Here is a 22,830-nt window from a genome sequence, read left to right as displayed (position 1 = left end):
TCTTGAAAAGGCCTTGCTAATTGAGCCTAGAGCTGACAGCCTTGTTTTGCACACATGGGATGATTTTGATGTTTATTCTCTCTTTCGAGTACCTAATCCTGACATTGGTCTAGTTAGAGATCTTAAAACTGAAGTTGATCTCATCCAAAAGATAAATCGACATACAATTTTTCCTAAATCAGGAAATCGAGGTGGATGCACCACCATGCTTCTCAAGCTTGCCTATGCCATTTACCACAGAAAGCAGTTTGACATTGCTCATTTCCTCCTCAGTGAGATGTGCGAGGCCATTGATACTGTAAATCATGCACTGCCATATGCACCTCTTATATTCTGTCTTCTTCGCCATCTGAAGTGTGACCTTACAAACATTGATACCAAATGCTGCCTCAAGAAGTACTCCCTGCACCTTGCAAGCTTGAATCGTGAACAACGTGCTGCCTCAGCTGAGCATGAAGTTATAGAGGTGCAGCACCAGCAGCCCATGTCCTATTCTCATCAGCCACCGCAACCAGTTAATCCTGAACCAGTTAATCCTGATTCAACGGTTGCCAGCAATGCTCAACTTTCAAAACTGATAGAGGGGTTGCACGAGAAAGTTGTGAAAGGATTCGAGGCAATTGAGAAGCGACTTTACACAATGGAGGTTCTCTTCTCAGTCTTATCTTCAGAAGTTAGTGAGATGAAAGCTTGTATGCTTGATCCTTGTCATGCGCTGAACGACGACAAACAAAAAAGGGCACAAACTGAAGCTCATCAAGGTGGCGATGGTCCTTCTGCAGCAGCTGATCCATAGCTTCCCTACCTGTCTTGCTGGACTTGGCTAACTTTCTTATGTCAGCAGAAGAGTTTATGTTGTACCCTGTTTTCGGTAGTAAAATCTATGCTATATTTTATTGTAGTGACAGGAAACTAGTACTTCTGGTGATATATCTTGAGCTACCCTGTTTTTGGTTTGTTTTTGTGGTTATAATTTTTTTGTTGTAGTGACAGGGGCGTTACTTCTGCTGGTAAATTTAATAAACTAGATGATACCCCGCGCGTTGCTGCGGGAGTCGGTTGCAATATATTTCAATGAGATTTAACTGTGTGGAATATAAATGTTTATAGATTGATAACATGTGAACCAAAATTAAAAATACATACGACTTGCTATATTTGATTATGTATAGTTGTAAAATATTTATTGAATATAAATAGAATAATAGAATGGAAAAAAATTCCCCATGCATTGTAGAATGTGGTGGTTTTTTTTTTTCTCATGCATGGTGGCATGTTGAGCTGGGCATTATCCCATTCATAATTGTATGGTGATGTGGCATGCTTGCATGTTGAGATAATAAGTTAGTGGGGATAACTCTCTTAGGTATATAAGATAAAATGAGGAGAGTTTGATTGATAAGAGAACTGGAGAAAGCACAGCGAGTACAAGGGAACTTCCGAGTACAAGTAGCACTTCCACAACCTAGTAGGGTTAATCTTATCAATGCTGAGCTTAATCCAGATGAAGTCACTTACATTTTAAGACTAAGCTAGGTCAAACTAGCCCTTAGGAGTGCTCACGGATGCCCTTTATTTATTTATTTGTGGGCAATTATTTTTGTTTCTGAACTTTGCTTGCTAACTCATATTCTGCTCAGTTAATGGATGCCCTTAGGAATGTTGCTTGATGTTTGATTGCACAGTTACTACAACTACTGATAGAGCTCAGATTCTGCTAGCTGCCCAATCTATGGACGGCAATCTTAGGTCGGTAGCGGAAGGCGATCTGAAGCTGTTCCAGGAGCAGAATCTTCCCAACTTTCCCTCTCCCTATCAGTAGAGATGTCAAGTGATGAAAGGCCACAAGAGTCTAGAACGGTTGCTGGTATTATCCTTAAGAATTCGTTGGACACAACGGATTCTGCAAAGAAAGAGCTGCTGATTCAACAGAGGGTCACCCTGGATCCATCTGTCAAAGTCAAAGATTAAGGAGTCATTGTTCAGAACACTAGAATTTTTAATGCCTTATGCGAGGCAGGCCTCATCACAAGTCATTTCAAAGGTTGCATCCATTGAGACCTCATTGCCAAATTACTGGGCAACATGGCACAGCACGGCGCATCTGCTGCAGTGCAGCAAGGAACACTAGAGGTGCTGGGGTATGTCTGCGAGGAGTTTCCTCCTGAGCACTTGGAGCAGGATCAGGTGCCTGCTGTTGTTCAGTGAAGTGAATCAGGCAGAGCTAAGTGTTGAAGTCTGTCTTTGCAGCAGTTAAAGTTCTATATAACACTCTTGATTTTGCTGAAAGCAACTTTGCAAAAGTTATGGAGAGGCTATATAGTGAAAGTAATTTGTGATACTGTTGTATCTTAAGATGTGGAGATCAGGCATACAGCTTTTGAACTGCGAGCGCTGTCAAAGGAGATGAGGAATCAGTTGCAGTTCAAGCTATTGAGTTCTGGAAAACTGTTTGTGATTAAGAGTTTAAACTCCAAGAAGAGTACGAGGTATCTGATGATGCGTACTCTAGTGTAATTTAATGCTTTATTGAAAAGGCCATCCCTTTACTTGTTCCAATGCTGCTCGAAACTCTGTTGAATCAAGAGGGTTATCATGAGCACGCTGACAATGTGCGGAACATTTCCATGAGTGGTGCAAAGTGCCTTGGCCTCATCGCTAGAACTGTTGGTGATGCAATTGTCCCTCTTGTGATGCCATTTGTTAAGGTTAACATCACAATCCTGGTTTGGCATTATCGCGAGGCAGCTACTTTTGCATTTAGCTCTATCCTTGAAGGTCCCTCTGTTGAGAAGCCTACCCCCCTGGTGCAGGCTAGACTTGATTTCTTGGTCAACTCAATGAAAGATCCAAACAACCAGGTAAAAGTCTCCACCACGTGGACCCTTCGGTGGATGTTTGAGCTTTTGCATTCTCCAGCCAGTGGAACTCCAGTTATAACAAATGCAAACCTCCCTCCTATCATGACTGTTGCTGGAGAGTAGTAAGATGTTTCAAATGTGGCCAAGAATGTCTGTGGAGCCATATGTTGTTTTGTCCAAGGTTATGAAGATGCTGGGTCAAGCTCATCTGTGCTTACACCCTATCTTCCTAGTGTCATCGCTGTGCTCCTTTGTGCTTCAGATCGTGCTGGTGCTACCCATTTGAGGCTTCACACGTCTGCTTTTGAAGTGTCGAATGAGGTTATGAGAGAACATAGCTGAAACTTCGAGCATTATAGGCCAGCTATGTCAGGGGATCATGAAAAGACTGAACCTGACATTTTTAACTCCAAATACTCTCGCCTGGTGACAGGGAGAAGCAGAGTGATCTACAGGCTTTGTTGTGTGGTGTACTGCAGGTCATCATCCAGAAATTGAGCAACTCTGATGTGATGTCCGTAATTTCCCAGACTGCTGATCAATTGATGTTTCTATTTCCCTGTGTCTTTGCTTGCCCCAGTTCTACTGTACATGAAAAAGCAACGCTTGCCATCTGTGAAGTTGCTTATGGCATTCGTGAAGCAGGCTTGCAGAATTAGGAAGAATACCAAATATGCTCCATTTCTGTATGGGTGATGGGTGATATTTGCCGTGCCATTGAAGATAAAATTCAGCCTTTCTGTGATTGCAGTATGACTGTTCTTTTCAAGGATCTTGCAAGTTCAATGCTTCACCGGTCTGTCAGACCTCCAATTTTCTCATGCTTTGGAGACATTGCTCTTGCTATTGGCGAGAATGTCGAGAAATACCTGCAATATGCCATGCCAGTGCTTCAAGGAGCTGCTGAGCTTGTTGTTTTGGATCAAAGCAACGAAGATACGATTGTTCACCATAACCAGCTGAGACATGGAATATTTGAGGCTTACTCCGGCATACTGCATGGTATGAAGGAAAAGCTCAGCTGATGCTACCTTATGCAAGCCATCTATTTCAGTTCACGGAAGCTGTCTACAAAGACCCAAGCAGGTGCACATTGTTCTCGCTGCTTTCTTTTCGTTATACGGGTATTGTGTTTTCCCCCCTCATCATTATATTTATGTGTCAGGGATGAGAGTGTGACAAAGGCTGCGGTTGCGGCCCTGGGTGATCTCGCAGACATGCTTGGTCTGATACTCTGATCTCGAAAGATTTGTTCAAGATCCACCCCTTCCATATTGAGCTCTTGAGCGAGTGCCTTAATTCCGACAACGAAGTCAGGGAAATCGCATTGTCCCAGGGGTTGATAACTGCTAACCGGAGCAGAGCTTTCTTAACACGAGAGATATTTTCCTTTCTCTGCTGTAACGAAGGTTTCTTTTGTGGATATATATGCCAAGTCCGTTTGCCACGGATGTATGAAAAGCTAACATATATGTACCAGTGTCAGTGGTAGGATCCTTGTCGTAGGCTTCTTTTTGCGTTTTGTGTCAGACTGTCGAGTCGTTATGCATCATACTTGACAGGGGTGGATGGTGGCATGTAGGTCATGAACAACTAACCTGATTAACGTTGTCCTCGACTCGTTGAATCATCTGTGCTGCTGAGGTTACTGCTCGTCTTGTTGCTTTGCATATGTCAGGTGCTCATCCAGTGCAACACTGTCAAGATGTGTTTTCTTTGTGAGAAATTTAAAGTGCGATGCTCTAACTGAATCCTTGGCGGTGTTATGATTTCAACATCGTTCAAAATTACGCTGCGCCATCAGTATTAAGTAAAGATGGGGCATAACTAGTGTGAGATCTGGGCCCATTGGATGTACTTCATGTGGTGCAGATTGGTTGAGGCGTGGTTCCAGCCACTTTGTAGGTGATATTAGAACATTCTGTTCAATATGTCAAGGGAGACACGGTTAGTAGCAAGTATAATCTGTTTCCAACAGACAACTTGTGTATTCCACCTTGTACTGCTAGAGTTTTTGTTTGAGTTGATTCTCTAATTTTGGAGCTTGCCATCAGGTACTGTATCAAGATATTTCCATCTCATTGTGGTGCTTACAATTCTTGATGCAATCAATTCATGCATGTTAACATTCAGTCATGCTTCAGTCTCATAAGCACTCATGTTAGTCCAGTAATTTGCACTGCCTTGACACCGGATCCAGTTCGTGATATGTGACACAATCTGATTTTTTTCATAGGAAAGCAGAGAAAGAAGGCAAGTGGATTTTAATCTTTTGTTGATATGGCAGTGAAACTGACGACAATATTGTTCTTCTTAATGGAGGAAACTAGCGCCACCTCATCCTCGACACACTTGACATGCCCAACCAATGTCATAGTGTACCAACCATCTCAGGTGAATTGTTGGCATCGAGAGTGCTAATCTCTCTGGTTCTTCATGACAATATGTTATCTTCACATCTGTCAGAATAAAATAAAATGGAAGGGTGATAGTAACTGTTATGAAGTGAAGCCTGGATTTATCTCCATTTTGCACGTTGACCTGTCGAAGCACACGAATAATTGTGCTGGATGGAGGATTATCTGGAATTTCTCCATGATGCATTTCAAAGGGATTTGCTACTAAAACTTATAAATGAGTAAGTGTTTACTATGAATTTCTCCATCTTTTCTTCCAGTTTCTATCTCTAGCAGCAATAATCTTTTCTTTTCCTTAGCTCGTATCTATTCTCTTGTTCAGAAAGAAGTCTATTCTCAAAACTGTTCCTCTCTTTACTGGAACGGCTGCCAAAATAAATGAATGGTAGCAGCTCAGATAGTCGTAATTTTGCAAGCGAAGCAAGCTTAACTTTAATAGATCACCGTAGCAGCCCAACAGCGCAACAAAGCGCATCAATGCTTCTATTATTATAGTATATCCAAACACATACGGAGTAATCACTTACAAGACATTGCGATAATCCGAAGTTCAAACTATCCAGAAATGTGGCAAAATTCTATGCGCTCGTCAACTGAAGATCGAGATAGCTGCTTTGTTGATGTCGATGGTTCCTGTTCGAGATTATCCCAAGTTCAACTCTCTAAGTTGACTATCCTTGTAATATACTATATAATATATATCCAAACACATAATACAAGAGTAGTCACCCACAAAACACTGCGATAGTCAGAAGTTTAAACTGTGCAGTAATGTGGAATCTCCAACTTCTATGTGCTCTGCAATCAAAGATCGCTTGTCTTTCATTCTCTAGACCAAGTCAGTAGCTAGTCATGTGCTGGTGTACCAAGTCCCCCTTTTCAAAGAGAAGATGCATGTGGTGTACCAGAAATATGGTAGAGCTTACAAGTAGATGAAATAATGTACTCCACATGTGGGATGTGTCTACATCAACCTGTCTATCAAATATTGTATTCCACGTCATAATCTTTGTGACAATGTCAACGTAACTGACATCAGTACAGCTCATCTATGATTATTTAGTGTGCAAATTGTGTTGAATTGTGAAGATAGCGGAGGATGCAATTTTTTTCCCAAAACGGAGGCAAAAGATTTCCCTTGCCTATTAGTTTAGCAAAAGAGAGTTGCTTAGTTAATTAGCGGAAAACCGGACTAAAACTGTCATAAACCGCCAAGCGGCACATACATGAGACGCCACTCACACTAAAAAAATGAGGGCCTCGTCAAGATACCACTTCGACATCATCCGCAACAAGTCATTGCTCTCCCTAATCACCGAGCAAGCGACTCCGACTTTGTCGAAGATGAACTTCGACCCAACCCTCACTATGGAGGCCGTGTGAAAGCACAAGAAGACCCGTGCCAGACCTAGCCACCCGCACCGAGGGTAGTGCAGCTCCGCTCTGATGGAGAGCTCTAAAAGGAGAACTATGCATGGTTGGGGCCGCAGAAGATTACTGAGCAGACGGCCTATTGCCTGTCCAGTCACTACAAGGCCCCGCCGCCACAACTTCGACTTTACCGTAACAAAACAACTCGAGGTAATCCCATGGACATGCCGGAGAAGAGCTGACTACCGCAACCATTGCCACACCTCCGACTTTGCTCGCCTCTGCCATCGTTGTCACAGAAGCCTCCACATCAACACCGACGCCTTCCCCTAGTCCCACTTGCCGATCCCGAGCTCCAAGGACGAAGCCCTCGAGAGGGGAAACAACGACAAGGCGCCGCAATCTCTCGATAACACATGATCTAGGGTTTCCCCTGGAGCCGGATCCATGTGGGAGGTATGCAGCAACAACGCAACAATGCCTCCAAGAAGGTCTACGATGCCTGTAGCCGCCGCCATCATGGGTCACAGACCCAATGCCATGACAAGGTCTTCACCCAAGCTCCCAACAAGCCCAACCCGCACATGAACTTATCCGGCCATATATTTGACCATGCAAGTTTAATTAATATAGTCATGCAAGTTGAATTGCAAGATTTGACTTTGCAGGAAACGGAACATGAACTTATCCAGACATATATTAAAAATAATAATCAACACCATCTGCAATATATTACTCTCTTCGGACCAAGAGTTCCCCTCGTATTTTTCGGCCTAACATTAGTTACCAATTTAATCAATAAAATACTCCCTCCGTCCGAAAAAGCTTGTCTATCTTGATGCTAAATACATCCATTTGAGGGACAAGCTATTTCGGACGGAGAGAGTATAGTTATAATAGATTCTCTGAGTCGCCTACGAGATACTGTGTCGTGGCAAAATCGGCACAACATTTGTGAGCACCTTCGAGATACTCAGCCGACAAAACATTTTGAGATTGATAAAATCACCACAAACGTCTCATAGCTAGTGGACGGGAATGTCTTCTTTCACTGAACGAACATCTTGAGAAAGGCTAAAATAAATCAAGAAACATGCGACAGCCAATGTCAAGTCTAAGACTTCAACCTTGCTGGGCTGGTTCCACCATAAGGAACCTAACCATCCGAGCTACGCTCAGTTCACCCTTACTAGCTTTGTTAGTTGTACAAATATTTTAAATGATAATGTGGTAGGTAGTATTTTTTGTATTTTAGGAATAAATAACAACTGAAAATGAAGGTGCAAGTACAAGTTGTTGAAAGTGTTTTCTTATGCTAATATTTTAAGAATAAATAAAAATGGTACTACATTGACAACGCAGTTTTACTGGCGCTAGGGTGCTGTCATTGCATCATTTTCAGACTATGTACTCTATACTGATCACATGCAGTCTGGTTGAAGAAAAATGAATATGGGCGACGTCGGCTGCTAGCTGGATCAATGAAAACCCAGAGAATTAGAAAATGAAATGGATTGCTGGGCTTCTTCCGTCAGTCGAAGCACGGATGGTTGACTCCGTGGCCAGTGGCTACTACATCTACAAGTACTCGTCCAACTGACACTAGCGTTGAGCTGTCTCCAGCCCCGGCCTTGCAGAATCGCCTCTTAGTCAAACCAGAGCTCTGCACGCAGTTGAATATGCCAGGAGGGGGAGGAGCTCTGGCGGTGGACGGCGCCGTCGCCGGCGCGGCCTCCGGCTACAGCAGCGAGATCACGTTCACAGTGGTGATGAGCTGCCTCATGGCGGCCTCCGGCGGGCTCATTTTCGGCTACGACATCAGTATTACAGGTCAGTCAGCGCCGTGATAAACTTCCTCTGCTCTGCTGGTTAGTTCTTCCTCTTCTTGCCGAGACGCTTAGTAAGGAAATGAATATGATCATGTTTAGAAACAGCTAGCGTAGTATGTTACTCCCTCGGTAAAGAAATATAAGAGCGTTTAGAACATTCTAAACGCTCTTATATTTCTTTACGGAGGGAGTATCTGACAAGTACTGTAGTAAGTAATATGCTTTGTGAGAGCTAATAACTCCTGTGAATCCGGCCAAAAACGAATCATGGAAGATCTTCTTCTAGTTGTTTTCACTGAGATCCAGTCGAGGGTCCAGCTGACTTTTAGTACTACTTGATTGTGAGTCATACATCCACCCGTAAAAAAAAGGAAAAAAAGAAAAAGAGAGAGTCATACATCGTGTTGATTGTGAGTCATCTAGTCGAAAGTCGAGGTTCTTCTTCTAGTACCTAGTACTGTACTTGATTGTGAGTCATACATCGTGTTGAATGGGTATGGGATATCTGTCTTGATTGTCTTTGGACCTTTCGAGTTGATGGAGGCATGGCAGAAGGTTTTTCATCTTTATTTATTTGTAGCAGAGAGAGACGACGAGTTATATATATGACGTCGTTTTAGCGGTCAAGAACAGGACATCTTGGCATCTTGTCCTGTCAAGTTACAAACTGAACTATTGGTGATATATTATAAATTGATGTGTGGACATTGATTGATGAAGATGGAGCTATTGCGTAGTTTGATGATCAAGTGGTTAACAACAAGTTACTCACGAGGTAAAATTTAATTTCAGGTGGGTTGACGCAGATGCGGTCGTTCTTGGAGGCCTTCTTCCCGGAGATCATCGAGAAGATGGACAACGCGCAGCAGGACGCCTACTGCATCTTCGACAGCCAGGTGCTCACCACCTTCGTCTCCTCGCTCTACCTCGCTGGCGTCTTCGCCTGCCTGGTCGCCGGTCACGTCACGAGGAAGGTGGGGAGGAGGAACTCCATGCTCATCGGCGCCTCGTTCTTCCTAGTCGGCGCCATCCTCAACTGCGCCGCCGTCAACATCTACATGCTCGTCATTGGCCGCATCTTCCTCGGCTTCGCCGTTGGCTTCACCAACCAGGTGAGGCCGTCCGTCAGCAAATTGATACTCCCTCCGCCTTCATAACATCGTGCACATAATTTTTCTAAAAGTCAAACCTCACAAACTTTAACTAAATTTTTAGAGAAAAACATTTATCTAGAATCCAAACATATATCAGTAGTTTAATCATAAGATGTACGTATTTACATATTTTACATATCTTGTATCGTAGATATATAAACTTGGTCAACATTTGCTAGGTTACATTTAAAAAAAAATCTATATGAACTACTTCCTCCGTTCCTAAATATAAGTCTTTTTAGACATTTCAAATGAAATACAACATACGGATGTATGTAAACATATTTGAGAGTGTAGATTCATTCATTTTGCTCCGTATGTAGTCACTTAGTAGAATCTCTAGAAAGACTTATATTTGGGAACGGAGGGAGTACATTATGGTCGAGGGGAGGGAGTACCACCTCATGTGCTTGCTCCATCCATTCGTGTGCTTGCTCCATCCAGTTCATCAATCGTAAAATAATTCTTGTGAGATTTTTGCAGTCCGCACCTGTGTACTTGGCGGAGATCGCGCCGGCGCGGTGGCGCGGGGCGTTCACGAGCATCTTCCACTTCTTCCTCAATGTGGGGATGTTCGTGGCCGACCTGGTCAACTACCGTGCCAACACAATCCCAGGGTGGGGCTGGCGCCTCTCCCTCGGCGTTGGCATCATCCCGGCCGTCGTCATCCTCGTAGGAGCCGTCTTCATCCCGGACTCACCCAACAGCCTCGTGTTGCGCGGGAAAGTCGACGAGGCCCGCCACTCACTGCGTCGGATCCGCGGGCCGGCCGCTGACGTTGACGTCGAGCTCAAGGACATCATGCGCGCCGCGGAGGAGGGCGGCCGACACAAATCCGGTGCGTTTCGACGCATCCTGCTGCGCGAGTACCGGCCCCACCTGGTCATGGCGATCTTCATCCCGCTCTTCTTCGAGCTGACGGGTATGATCGTGGTCACGCTCTTCGCGCCGCTCCTCTTCTTCACCATCGGGTTCACGAGCCAGAAGGCCATTCTCGGCTCCATCATCACCGACGTCGTCAGCCTGGCGTCCATCTCCGTGGCCGCGCTCTCTGTCGACCGCTTCGGCCGCCGCTTCCTCTTCAAGCTGGGCGGCGGCGTCCTGCTCGTGTGCCTGGTAGGGATGACGTGGATCTTCGGCGCGGAGCTGGGCACCAACGGCGGGAAGGCGATGCCGAGGCCCTACGCGGTGGCCGTGGTGGCGTTGGTGTGCCTCTTCGTGGCTGGGTTCGGCATCTCCTGGGGGCCGCTCAAGTGGATCATCCCCAGCGAGATCTTCCCGCTCGAGGTGAGGTCCGCGGGGCAGAGCATGAGCGAGTCCATCTCGCTCACGCTCACCTTCGTGCAGACGCAGTCCTTCCTCGCCATGCTTTGCAGCTTCAAGTATGGCTCCTTCGCCTACAACGCCGCTTGGGTCGTCGTCATGACGGCATTCATCATCGCCTTCCTTCCAGAGACCAAGGGCGTGCCCATAGAGGCCATGGGCGCGGTCTGGGCACGCCATTGGTACTGGAAGCGCTTCGTCAAACCGGCACCGGAGCCAACGCCCACACCCGACAAACATGCCGACGGGTCGCTTGAAATGTAAGAGGCCTTGGCGTGGTTTGACTTGTCCAGCTGTAATATACTGTACCAACTTTTTTTTTGAGGGAGTAACAACACCAACTCTGGTTACTAGACTTCCACAACAAGTAGTGTGTGCGTTTATTCAAGGAGAAAATGTACGGTAGCATCAATTGTCAAAGGTTGATGGCCCTTCGTTTTCACGTGGTCTATTTTCGACAAAGGAATACGGTAGAAGCTGTTAACCAGAGGTGTACTTATCATAGTATAGTGACAGTATTGGTGTGGTACAACACTTTGAAGATGTACATATAAGTGTTTTCATACTATTTCACTTGTGCCTCATGGTAAAGTTTGGAAAACAAATGTGCATGCTGAGTTTGTTTTATCCCTTGCTGTTTCTTTTGTGGACACAGTTGCACATTCTCATTCTACCCAGTAGATTATCATAGGTGGTGGATAAAAGAAACGTCTATGCCAAAGTCTCTATCACATGCTAAACCATTAAATGAAGTTGCTTTCTAATTCACGCAGGCGCACGTGAGGGTTTGAGCGTGCTTCTCACTCTCGTGTGTTAGCGGCCTATGTGCAACCCATATCATTTTTCATATCATACTCTTGTCATTGTGGGACCTCCTAATTCCCGCATAGAGCGATGGAGGCCGAGCAAATGAACAGGGGATGCCTGATGTGGCTGCCCACCTGCACGGCTTTGGGCCGGCCCACTGCCGGTTCGGGGTTCTTTTTTCTTGTTTATTTCTATCCTTTTTCTGTTTTTGCTTTTCTTTTTTAGCGAAAACTTGAAATTCGAATGATTTGCAAGAAAAATTGAAACAATTCCAATAATTCCAAAAAACTTCATGATCATATAAATATCCATGAATTCTGAAAATTGTTCGCAATTCTGAAAAATATTCGTGAGTTCAAAAACTGTTTGAAAATTTTAGAAAATGTTAACGAATTCAAAAAATATTCAGGAATTTTAGGAATTGTGAATTTCAAAAAATTCAACGGAACCAAAAACTGTTCATGAATTAAAAAAATCATGAATTCTTAAAAGGTTCACGACCTCCAAAATATGTTCGTGAATTCTATAATATTATGAATTTCAATAAGAATAAAAAAATTAAAAATATTCACAAATTTCAAAAAGTATTTGCTAATTAAAAAATAACTTCAACAAATAAAAAGGCTTGCAAATTCAAAAAAAGTTCTCGGATTTCAAAAAATGATCACGAATTTGGAAACTTGGTCACAAATTCCAAAAATGATCATCATGAGCTAAAAAATCATTCACGAGTTTGAAAAAACATGAGTTCGATGAATGTTTTCAAAATTCCAAAAATTATATCAAATTTGAAAATTATTCCGGATATAAAAACTTACAAATTTGAAATTTGTTCATGAATTTGAAAATAGTTTTGAAATTTTGAAATGTCCATGAATTAAAAAATTGGTCACGATTCTTAAAAAAATACATGAGTTTTTTTAAAAATTCACTGATTTGAAGAGAGAAAAAAGAAAGTTCACAAACAAGAACAAAAAGAAATGCGCTGTCAACCTTCATAAAAAATTGCACGAGTTTTTAAAATAGTCACTGATTTGAAAAAAAGCAAAAACAAACAAACAAACAAACAGCGGAAACACGACGATGATGCGTGTTTAGTCGTTATCCTTGCGTAGTAGCTATATCTCGCAAGGGAGCTCCTATATAGCGTGTTAAGCATCGGTTCACCTTCTTGGCGCCCACACGAGCGATCAACTGGGCCGACTCCTTAAAAGCACGACGCTCATCCTTTCCCGATCACACTCCCTAAAAAAAATCCGCTCTCGATCACACTCCCTATGTGTGGTAAACAACTTCTAATGAAAATCCACTTGTAATGATTTAGGTCCTTAACTAGACTTTGGAAAAGTACATAATCCCCCAAAAAACATGTTACTACTACCTCTGTACCATAATATGTGTTATTTTAGCAGTTCAATTGCTAAATATGGTACAGAGGGAGTACTATTATCAATTTCCAACAAAGCAATCTTGATTTGCTCGAGAAAACTAAAACAGAACATAAGATACAGGCATGCTAGAAACAACTTGTTTTACTGTTCTATTTTTCTATAAAAGGAAAGGTAAAAATGCACGGTTGTTCTCACAAAATATGGTGCCCAGCTCATAATAACACGTAGTAAGATAACATCACCCTGGAACGAGCGGCAGACCCAGCCACTGACATAGCGGTCCCACAGCAGATGGTCTAGCACACCTCTCTAGCAATCGCGTAAAAAATGTTTCTTAAACTGCAGCGTTCCAGCTCATAATCACACGTAAGATACCAGATCCGAAGGCACCAAATCAGCGGCAGACCCAGCCACTGACAAGCCGGCCCCACAGCGGTGGTTTACTGTACCTCTCTACCAATCGCGTAACAATCATCTGGGCAGCGTCCCGTTTCCGTTTCTTCCAGAACACGGTATATACCGAGACGAGACCGTTGAGCTTGCGCCGCGGAGACGGGCCCCACAACCACCGCCGCGGCAAAGCCAAACCCCTCCCGCCCCCCTCCCCCTCCCCCATCCCCACGCCGTCGCCCGCCAACTGCTCGGCGGAATGCTGCACGCGCCGCCGCCGCTGGAGGCGGCCGGGTCGCCCGTCGCGCATAACCGCTGCCTCCTCCGCGACCTCGGCGGCCATGGCGCGGTGCTGGCCGACCCCTCCGCGCTCTACGACGCCGACGCGGCCACCACCCGGTTCCTCCTCGAGAGGATTCTGCGGGAGAGCGGCACCGCGCGCCGCCTCCTGACTTCCTCGTCCTCTCCGGGGTCCTCGTCGACGGACGCAGTGGACACCGACTCGAAGGAGCCCGAGGACCCGGCGGATTCCGCCCCTGGCCTCCTTCCTGTCTCAGGCACGAAGGATCGCGCCGACCGCGCCTCCGCAGCTAGCGGTCCAGGCACTTCGCCCGCCACCGCTCTCAACCAGCCCCTCGAATCAACGGAGCAAGTCCCTGCCAGCCGCCTGTCTGCTCTTCTCGGGCCGAATGGTCGCGTCCTGATCGTGGCCAATCGTCTCCCCGTCACGGCCAAGCGCCATCCGGTTAAGAAGTGGGAATATCCAAGCAGCTCTGGCGGTCTCGTCAGCGCCCTGCAAGGTAATCCCCCTGATCGAGAACCCCCACCTCTTTTTTTCTGGCGATGCGATATGCTCTGAGCTAGGTTGCCAACATACGGATACGGTGATATGGTGATACGTTCGTATATTCTGTTGTCATATATATAAATCATCATTGATATGACCCCTGCACGCTAGTTTTCTGCTGTATCTGAGCTTCGTAGGCTGTGAGTCCCCTCATGATGTTGTTTTTCTGGCATTATATATGATGTGATCTGAGCCCGCAGTTACAAGTGATTTTGTTTCTTGGCAATGTGATGTGCTGCGAGTCATAATTTTAAAGCAATGTTGTGAACTGTGATGCCGTAGGTCTTAAAGATGTGCAGATGATGTGGGTCGGCTGGCCTGGCGTCAGCGTCCCCAATGAGACCGGTCAAACAGTAATCACCGAGGAACTATTCAAGCGGGTTGGTTAAATTCTCACAAACCCATGTAGTCTTTGACGTTGTTGATGGTAAGTGGAGATTTGGCTGGGTTAACCAACATTGTTATTGTTTTTTAAGAGGTGTGTACCTGTGTTCCTGGATGAGGAGTTGATGGACCAGTACTACAGCGGGTATTGCAACAAAATTCTCTGGCCACTCTTCCATTACTTGGGGCTCCCGCAAGAGTACAAGATCAATAAGGCAAAAGACATCAAGTCGCAGTTCGAAGCGTATACTCAAGCAAATCAGATGTTCGCAGAGACAGTGTGCAAAATTTATAAGGAAGGAGATATCATATGGTGCCATGACTACCATCTGATGTGCCTTCCCAAGTTGCTGAAGCAGTATAATATCAACATGAAGGTAGGCTGGTTCCTGCACACGCCATTTCCCTCATCCGAGATGTACCGGGCACTGCCAAACCGTGCGGAGTTGTTGGAGGCGGTGCTTAAAGCTGACTTAGTGGGGTGAGTTCACTCTACTTCCTAAATTTTGTTGCTACTCAAATCCAGGCCTTAGCTGCAGTCTTTTTTGTTGTTTTCTTCATTGTTTCATTCTCTTTTGTGCTCGTCTTCTCTACTAGAGATTGCCACACACACCACCAAGCCTCAACTTGTTTTTGTGGGTGTGTGTGTGGTTCCTACTTGGTTTCTCGCTAGCCTACGTCAACTTGTTTGGAATAAAGGCTTTGCTGTTGTACATGGTCTCAAATTGTTTGCTGTTAGCACTTGCAAATGTTGAGCTTATATATCATAATGTCATGTGTATATGCTACAACTACGGAAACTCTCTGCACCTCAAATTTAGGAAGCATCTAACACTCCTTCCACCAGCACAGTTCTGACACACAGTATTGGAAGTGTGTCAGCAGTTTATCACCCATCAGAACAGCAAGGGAGCAGCCCAAGTACACAGCAACCCAAGGGAGAAAAGGAAACACAACCTGTGTTGTTTGGGTTATGGAGAGCCACCGGTTCCTTCCTAGCAGATCAGCTTCCACATAAGTCCAGTCGGGTGGTGCTGCAGTCCCCACTCCTGCCTGCAAGGCGGTGTAGATACCCTCCGGAGGATGATTTGTTATTGTTTGCTCCTAGTTAGGATACAATGTAGTGCTTTGGGGTTTTTTCCATGTCTCTCCACCAGGTAGAGCACATCTCTTTATAACCAGGTTTTCCACACAATCAAAATGCATGTGTAGCAGTTGTTTAGAATCAGTGGGCGTGCATTGGTCCGCACTAAGTTATCTTTTCCTGTAGCAACATTGTTCTCTTCTCTGTTCTCCAACCTTTCCAGCCCTGCCAGCAGCTCTTCTGTACAGTGTCTCTACGGAATGCCCACACATGACACCTGCTGATTCCTAGGCAAGCTAGATGCTAAGCACTGACAACACACAATTTATGCCTATTACTTTTTTGAACCTTGTGATTTAATCCCATTATAATTTGTTGGAAGTATCAGCTCTCTATAGCATGGGTCGTTTCATGTGCAGTGATGTTTCCTTTTTCAGGTTTCATGCGTATGATTATGCAAGGCATTTTGTGAGTGCTTGCATTAGCCTGCTTGGGCTTGAGGGTTGCCTTGATGGCATTCAGTTTGACGGAAGGATTGTCAAGGTGGATGCTGTACGTATGGAAACTTGTAATTTCTATTTTTATCATCTTATCTGAAATTTTCAAAATGATATTCAGTCTTGTTAATACAACAACATTATGTATACACTCATTTCCTTGTTCATCATGATATCTGAATCTTATCACCATTTAGAAGATTTAAAATTATTTGTTTATGCATGCAAGAATTGGTTCTGTTTTATACTCACTTTGCTAAAATATCTAGTTTCCAATTGGGATAGACGCTCAGCGTTTTACAAAAGCATTGGAGGGTCCCAAAGTGAAAGAGAAAATTACCGAATTCAAGAAACTTTTTGCTGGCCGAAAGGTATGAACATATTTTCTATGTATCATCTCCTTAGTTAGCTTTTTGATTTTGCTTGGTCAATCATATACACATCTGGATTCTCAACATTTTACGTTATTTCATTCGTTTTCATTTGCTAATGTGATAAGTAATACTTGGTGTGGACCGGCTAGACATGATTAAAGGATTCCTGCAAAAGTTGTTGGCCTTTGAGAAATTTCTTGAGAAAAATGAGGAACTGGATTCTGAATACAAAGTGGTTCTACTGCAGATTGCAGTGCCAACCAGAAGTGACGTACCCGAATGTAAGATTCATTTCTATGGTTTTATAATTTTTTGCTTCCTTCTATGCAAATAACTCATATAGTGGACATGCAGAATATTTACTTACTTGAATGGGTTTATAATTTAATACAATAATGTGATATCATGCTTCAGAAATAATATACCTTCTACTAGCTGAAGTAATGAAACTCCCAAATTTGTTGCTGACACTTGTGAATGAAATAGAAGATGCGCTAATGCTTGAAGTGTTGTGTCCAGAACATAAATTTCTGCACAATTGGGTTCCTTAGAAAATTTCAAAGTATTATTCTTAGTAATCATTGAACGCATATTACTATCTATAATTAGGTTATTCTCTACTTTTTATTGACAAAATGAAAATGCCTCATTAAGATTTAAGGGTCCCTAGTCCCAAGATAATAAGAAGCTTACATGCATATTTTTGTTCTCTTATTTTTAAACGAACAGTCTAATACACACAGACAGTCGGCCATTCTTGAATTTTGCATCCGCAAGTGGAGTTTGCACTCATTGACTATTGATTAGTAGAATCCTACCAGTTCAGTATTAAAAAAAGCATGTGATTTAACATTTAGGTATATGATGGTCTATATAGGTAGTTTCTAAATCGGATAGAGATATGGTATAAGAAATAGACTATTAAGTAACTCTAAATGAATTGTTGATCCGATAAAGAATCAAACTTGTTTAAATGTTCCAGCTATTCTCTATTTCCTTGTTCTGCTAGCATGTACCATTAGGCGATTACAAGAAATCGTTTCTGTCGAGAACACTCATGGAGTCATGGTATCCAATCCTAAATGGGATTACATATTTTATTGACTGTAATTCATATGTTAACATTTGAAAAAAAAACTATAGTAACAATGCTTCCATTTCGACTAGCTATGCTTAAGCTAATGATGTTTTCTGGTTTGTTAATGTTTTATGTGCTCACTTGAGCAGATCGGAAGCTAGCAAGTCAAGTGCATGAACTGGTTGCACGTGTAAATGGTCGATTCGGAACACTGAAAGCAACTCCTATTCTACACCTGGTTCGCCCCCTTCCCCTATGCACACAAATTTTATATTTTGGTTAGTACTAATGAATGTTTGTATTGAAATGCATTTTAATCATCACTACTACAATAGAGATGTTAATTCTGGTATGTTGTGTATTATGATTTGTGAGAGAAATTCTGATGTTGCCTATATTTTCAGGATCAAACCGTCGATTTTGATTCATTGTGTGCTCTTTATGCAATCACTGGTACCATTTCCTGTGAATAAGTCCTCTGTGTTTATCACTTCTACTATTATGGTCTACTTTTTTAATTGTGAGTCCGTTCTGTGTTGCTCAGATGTAGCTCTGATAACATCACTGAGAGATGGAATGAATCTTGTAAGCTATGCATACGTTGCCTGTCAAGAATCAAATAAAGGTGTTCTGATACTGAGTGAGGTAAGCTGTTTTTGACCTGGCCGATATTTGTAGGTATCTCCTGGTGCTGACGTGGTTACTATATATTTGGATGTTGCACATTTCCCTTTTTTCTTAAATATGGTGTCAATGTTACATGAATTGCTGTTATTCTTATTTTCAGTTTGCAGGGGCAGCGCAATCTCTTGGGGCTGGTGCTATTATTGTAAACCCATGGGATATCGTGGAAGTAGCAGACGCAATAAAACGTGCTTTGGATATGCCAACTGAAGAAAGGGAGAAGAACCACAGGCATAATTATGAACTTGTGTCAAGACACACCGCACAAGACTGGGCCGAAAACTATGTCTGGTGAGGAGCTGATGCTTTACAATCTGGTGTTGAGTTTGGGAGACTAGTATTTATCAGATGACTGGGTTTCTTTTTGGCCATACACATAGTATTCTTACTATTGGGATTTTAACAATTATCGTATTTATTTTCCTGCAGCGACCTACATAATGCAACTAGTAAAGCTCCGCTACCAGCAATACACACTGCCGTGCTCCCTATTGGAGAAGCAGCTGCACAATATGGACAATCCAACAATCGTTTGCTCATATTGGTAATGGTGCACCATTTCTCTTTTATGTCCTCACTATAAATTTACTTGCTACGGTTTTTGGCCGGTTTCCCTCATAAGCAGGGTCAATTTGTTTATGTTTTTGATCTGGTTTCCCTTATAAACTGGATCAGCCAAAGCTTAAGGGGTGACTCTTGGCTTTGTCAGCTTTTTGAGCAATATATTCAGGCGGGGAACCCCTCCCCCCGTGACTGTTCATTTTTTTTTTTTTGAACTTGCTTGCACTATTATTTGCTTGAAAACTTTCTTATACCGGCAACTTTTTCAATTCAAAGGAACCTCTGAATAAACATGTTTAATGTTGTCATATGTGTTGCACCCGTCATCTTCTATCAACAGTAATTGAAGGCTTACACTGCGCCTTATTTATTTAGAGTACACATGTGTGTCTGTCTGGGTGGGTAAGTGTATGCCCATGCTACATGATGCCTTGGGCCCCACACACAATTCCTGGTGCGTGCAGTAGACGCTCATGGTTAAATGAACATGTGGTTTTGCAACTTGGGCTTACTATTGGAATAAAATCGAGACATGGCGAGACCTGTTCATTTTTTGTTTGAAATTAAGCTGAAGCCACACTTCTAGAAATTATTCAAAATAACAGAGGGTGACTCACTATAAATTAGTTTTTACAAGGTTTGTAGATAGGTTTAGCTGGATACCCTCATTTTATTTCCTTTCAATAAGAAAGCTTATAATATGTTCCTGGGTGTAGCCACAAGTTCCCCTTCCCCTATGTCAAATTAGAATCGTGGAACTGTTCTGCTCAGGAAAGAGAAGTGCACAAAATTGTTTAGTGGTATCTCACTTGTGAACAAAGAAAGATGATACTGATTAATTGATCTTGGATGCCTAGTCATTTTTGTGATGAGTTCCTCAGATTATGATTCATGTTTGTTCCATCGTCCAATAACTTCTTTTGCACTCTGGTATAACATATTTTACTCCATGGCGCTAACAACTTTGTTGCTTTACAGGGTTTCAATGCAACATTGACTGGTCAGATCCAATTTGTAGAGGGAAGGACTGACATTGAACTCAAGTTGAACCCTGAGTTAAAGCAACCACTGAAAACACTTTGCGATAATGAGAATACAACTGTCGTTGTTGTCAGTGGATATGGCAGAAGTATTCTTGATGAAGTAACCTCTTACTATTCATATATGTTACATACATACTATATATAGTCAAACCTCTATTTGAAAATGACTCCCATTTCCTTTGTGTAGAATTTTGCAGACTATAAATTGTGGTTAGCGGCAGAGAATGGGATGTTCTTAAGGCAACCTGGTGAAGAATGGATAACCATGAGATATGAACAGGAGGAAATCAGCTGGGCTGGCAGTGTAAAGGTGCATCTACATGGTGAACTGTGTTCTGTTATTGCAATATCTGGTTTACCCTCCTGACGCATGCTGGTATTTTTTCCAGAAAGTGTTTGAGTACTTCACCCAAAGAACCCCGAGGTCTAATTTTGAACAGCGTGAAACATCACTTGTTTGGAACTATAAGTATGCAGGTAGGTGTTGAATATACATTCTGAACACAAACGAAACGGTCCATGTTTCTAATTTTTATGTTCCACAGATGTTCAGTTTGGGAGAAATCAAGCGACAGATCTGCTGCAGCATTTGGGGGCATATTCATTATCAAATCAAAGCTCTGTTATCGTTCAAGGCAGTCGGTCAATTGAAGTTCGTCCTACGGGAGTCACCAAGGTCTGCCCTCACTTTTTTAAACAAAACATAATTGTTTTACTAGTTGCACAAGCAGATTTTTTTCCCGAAGAATGGAACATATTGGTTGTTCGCTATGTTTTGTAAACTGATCCATATTTTCTGTATATAGGAGGGAACATATTGGTCACTGGCAATGTTGTATAAACTGATCCATTTTCTTGTCCAGGGTAAAGCCGTTGATGAAATTATTCACGAGTTAGATCTCAGAAATACCATGGCTACTCCAATCGACTATGTCTTGTGCATTGGTCATTTCCTTGCAAAGGTAATTACCGAACTGTCTTTACCGAGTTATCTTTTACGTTATCTCAGTTCAACAAAAAGACTAAAATAGACAGCATAAAAAGTTAATATGAATATTCACAATTGGAGTCAAAGGAGTTCTAAAAAAAGAATTGAAGGCATGAGACCTATGAACTCGCCTTCAGGTTATCTTTCTTCTATGCATTGCATCAAAGAAGAGAGTACCCACTCACAAACATTTAACCGGTAAGCAGAAAGCAAACACATTTTATTTTTGAAAAAAATTAGGAAAATGTTCAACTTGATACGAAAACCATTTCTCCCATTTCTGTTGTACATTAAAGTTCAGATCCTTGCAGAACAGCAGGAACTCGAAATTGTCGTGTCACAATAACAATATACCCAATGATCCAGTAATGCAGTCCATATTCATAGACACATATTTTGCATGTATCATAGTTAGTAAATGGAATTGGTAGAAGATATAAACTTCCAGTGATATGGTATAATTTAATGTGGTAATTTTGTAATATGTATATATAATGCATGTGTCTGGCATGTTCCTAAGTCAAATACTCCCTCCGTCCCAAAATAAGTTGTCTCAACTTTAGTATCGAGGGAGGGAGTAGTACTCCCTCCGTTCCAAAATAGATGACTCAACTTTGTACTAAAGTTAGTACAAAGTTGGGTCATCTATTTTGGAACGGAGGGAGTAACCCACAATTGACAATTTAATGCATTATTATATGAAGCTTGGATGGTATGATATCCTGGGAATTCAGTGGGAACCCACTTACAGTTCACTCTTCCACTGCTTGTCATGTTATTTAGTCAGTGCCTTGATGGATTTCTACTGGAGTATAAAACATTATCTATGCTCAAACTCAAAGTTGAATGGCATTACACCGTTTTTCAGGATGAGGATATCTATACCTTACCCAGCTTTGATGTTCAACCTGGAGCGAAAAGAAAGGGGAAGGGGTGTCAAGCAGAGGATTGCTCAAGCGTCAAGTTTGACCTCAACCCTAAGAACTATTTCTCATGCACTGTTGGTAGGGAACACTCTGTAGCACAATACAATCTTGAGGGAACAAATGAAGTTGTGTCCCTACTCCAAGATCTTGCAGCAGCAGCTGCTCCAGGTAGCATGAGTGACCAACCATAGCTTGTCCATTGTTCATCTGTTTCAGAAGAAAAGGAAAGAAGATGGCGATCAGCAGATCTGAGCGACCAGTCAGTTTGCCTTTTCTCATACACATGTGTACAAAATTCTAGATTAGACAAAAAAGGGTAATATACTAGGAAAAAAAATGATTTTTTTCGATCTAAGAATTGAAGAAGACAATGTTGGCAAGAGTTCTTCACTTTGTCAGCTTTTGTTAACCACACAAGCTCTGGTCGGTGTATGTACAGAACGTGATGCTGTAAAACGGGTAAATGATGTTACCGATGGATGGTTCTTATGCAGATTTTATTCAATTCAAAGTATTATTTCTTTATTTGTACTTTGTTAACTGTTCAGTCCTGTTGTTATGTTTCTACGTTCCTTACAAATTCAGTGCAAGTCACACATGTCTCTATAGTTAGTTTGCGTATGCATCTTTGTGTCAATATCAATTAGGCACGATGCCAGGTCGGTTTTCCATGGATGAATGAAAGGATATCAATACGGGAAAGTATGTATGATCATAGTTGGGTTGTTCTACTATCCTTTGTTTCCAAAGTTGTTATGTATCACCATTTACGGGGTGGATTCTTGCAATGAAGTTTTGAATAGCTCAACTTTTTGTTTTGT

General features: G+C 42.6%; 1 protein-coding gene across 1 annotated transcript; it reads left to right on the top strand.

Moving 5' to 3' along the window:
• Positions 1–818: 818 nt before the first annotated feature.
• Positions 819–22,540, top strand: LOC123180212 (alpha,alpha-trehalose-phosphate synthase [UDP-forming] 5). The gene is made up of 24 exons (XM_044592189.1): positions 819–3,947; positions 4,027–6,859; positions 7,075–7,197; positions 8,185–8,479; positions 9,271–9,590; positions 10,116–11,215; positions 13,320–13,324; positions 14,134–14,343; positions 14,673–14,770; positions 14,867–15,255; positions 16,296–16,410; positions 16,625–16,726; positions 16,854–17,010; positions 17,957–18,045; positions 18,212–18,260; positions 18,352–18,452; positions 18,595–18,782; positions 18,921–19,035; positions 20,031–20,195; positions 20,283–20,405; positions 20,485–20,572; positions 20,641–20,771; positions 20,959–21,057; positions 21,952–22,540. Exons 2-24 carry the CDS (start codon positions 6,725–6,727, stop codon positions 22,198–22,200), a joined length of 4,446 nt encoding a protein of 1,481 aa, XP_044448124.1. The 5' UTR covers positions 819–3,947; positions 4,027–6,724; the 3' UTR covers positions 22,201–22,540.
• Positions 22,541–22,830: the final 290 nt, after the last annotated feature.

The sequence above is a fragment of the Triticum aestivum genome, chromosome 1D, assembly GCF_018294505.1.
Source record: "Triticum aestivum cultivar Chinese Spring chromosome 1D, IWGSC CS RefSeq v2.1, whole genome shotgun sequence".
Classification (NCBI taxonomy): Eukaryota; Viridiplantae; Streptophyta; class Magnoliopsida; order Poales; family Poaceae; genus Triticum; species Triticum aestivum.
The sequence above is the reverse complement of the archived record's forward strand: the minus strand, read 5'-3'. Positions and strand labels throughout refer to the sequence as shown.

What these genes read in the sequence shown, in the direction of transcription:
- LOC123180212 (XM_044592189.1), top strand. Translation starts at nt 6,725, where the DNA reads ATGGAGAGCTCTAAAAGGAGAACTATGCATGGTTGGGGCCGCAGAAGA. An exon ending in GGATTGTCAAGGTGGATGCT is followed by an intron (nt 16,411 to 16,624) that starts GTACGTATGGAA and finishes TAAAATATCTAG; the next exon opens with TTTCCAATTGGGATAGACGC. An exon ending in TGCTCTTTATGCAATCACTG is followed by an intron (nt 18,261 to 18,351) that starts GTACCATTTCCT and finishes TGTGTTGCTCAG; the next exon opens with ATGTAGCTCTGATAACATCA.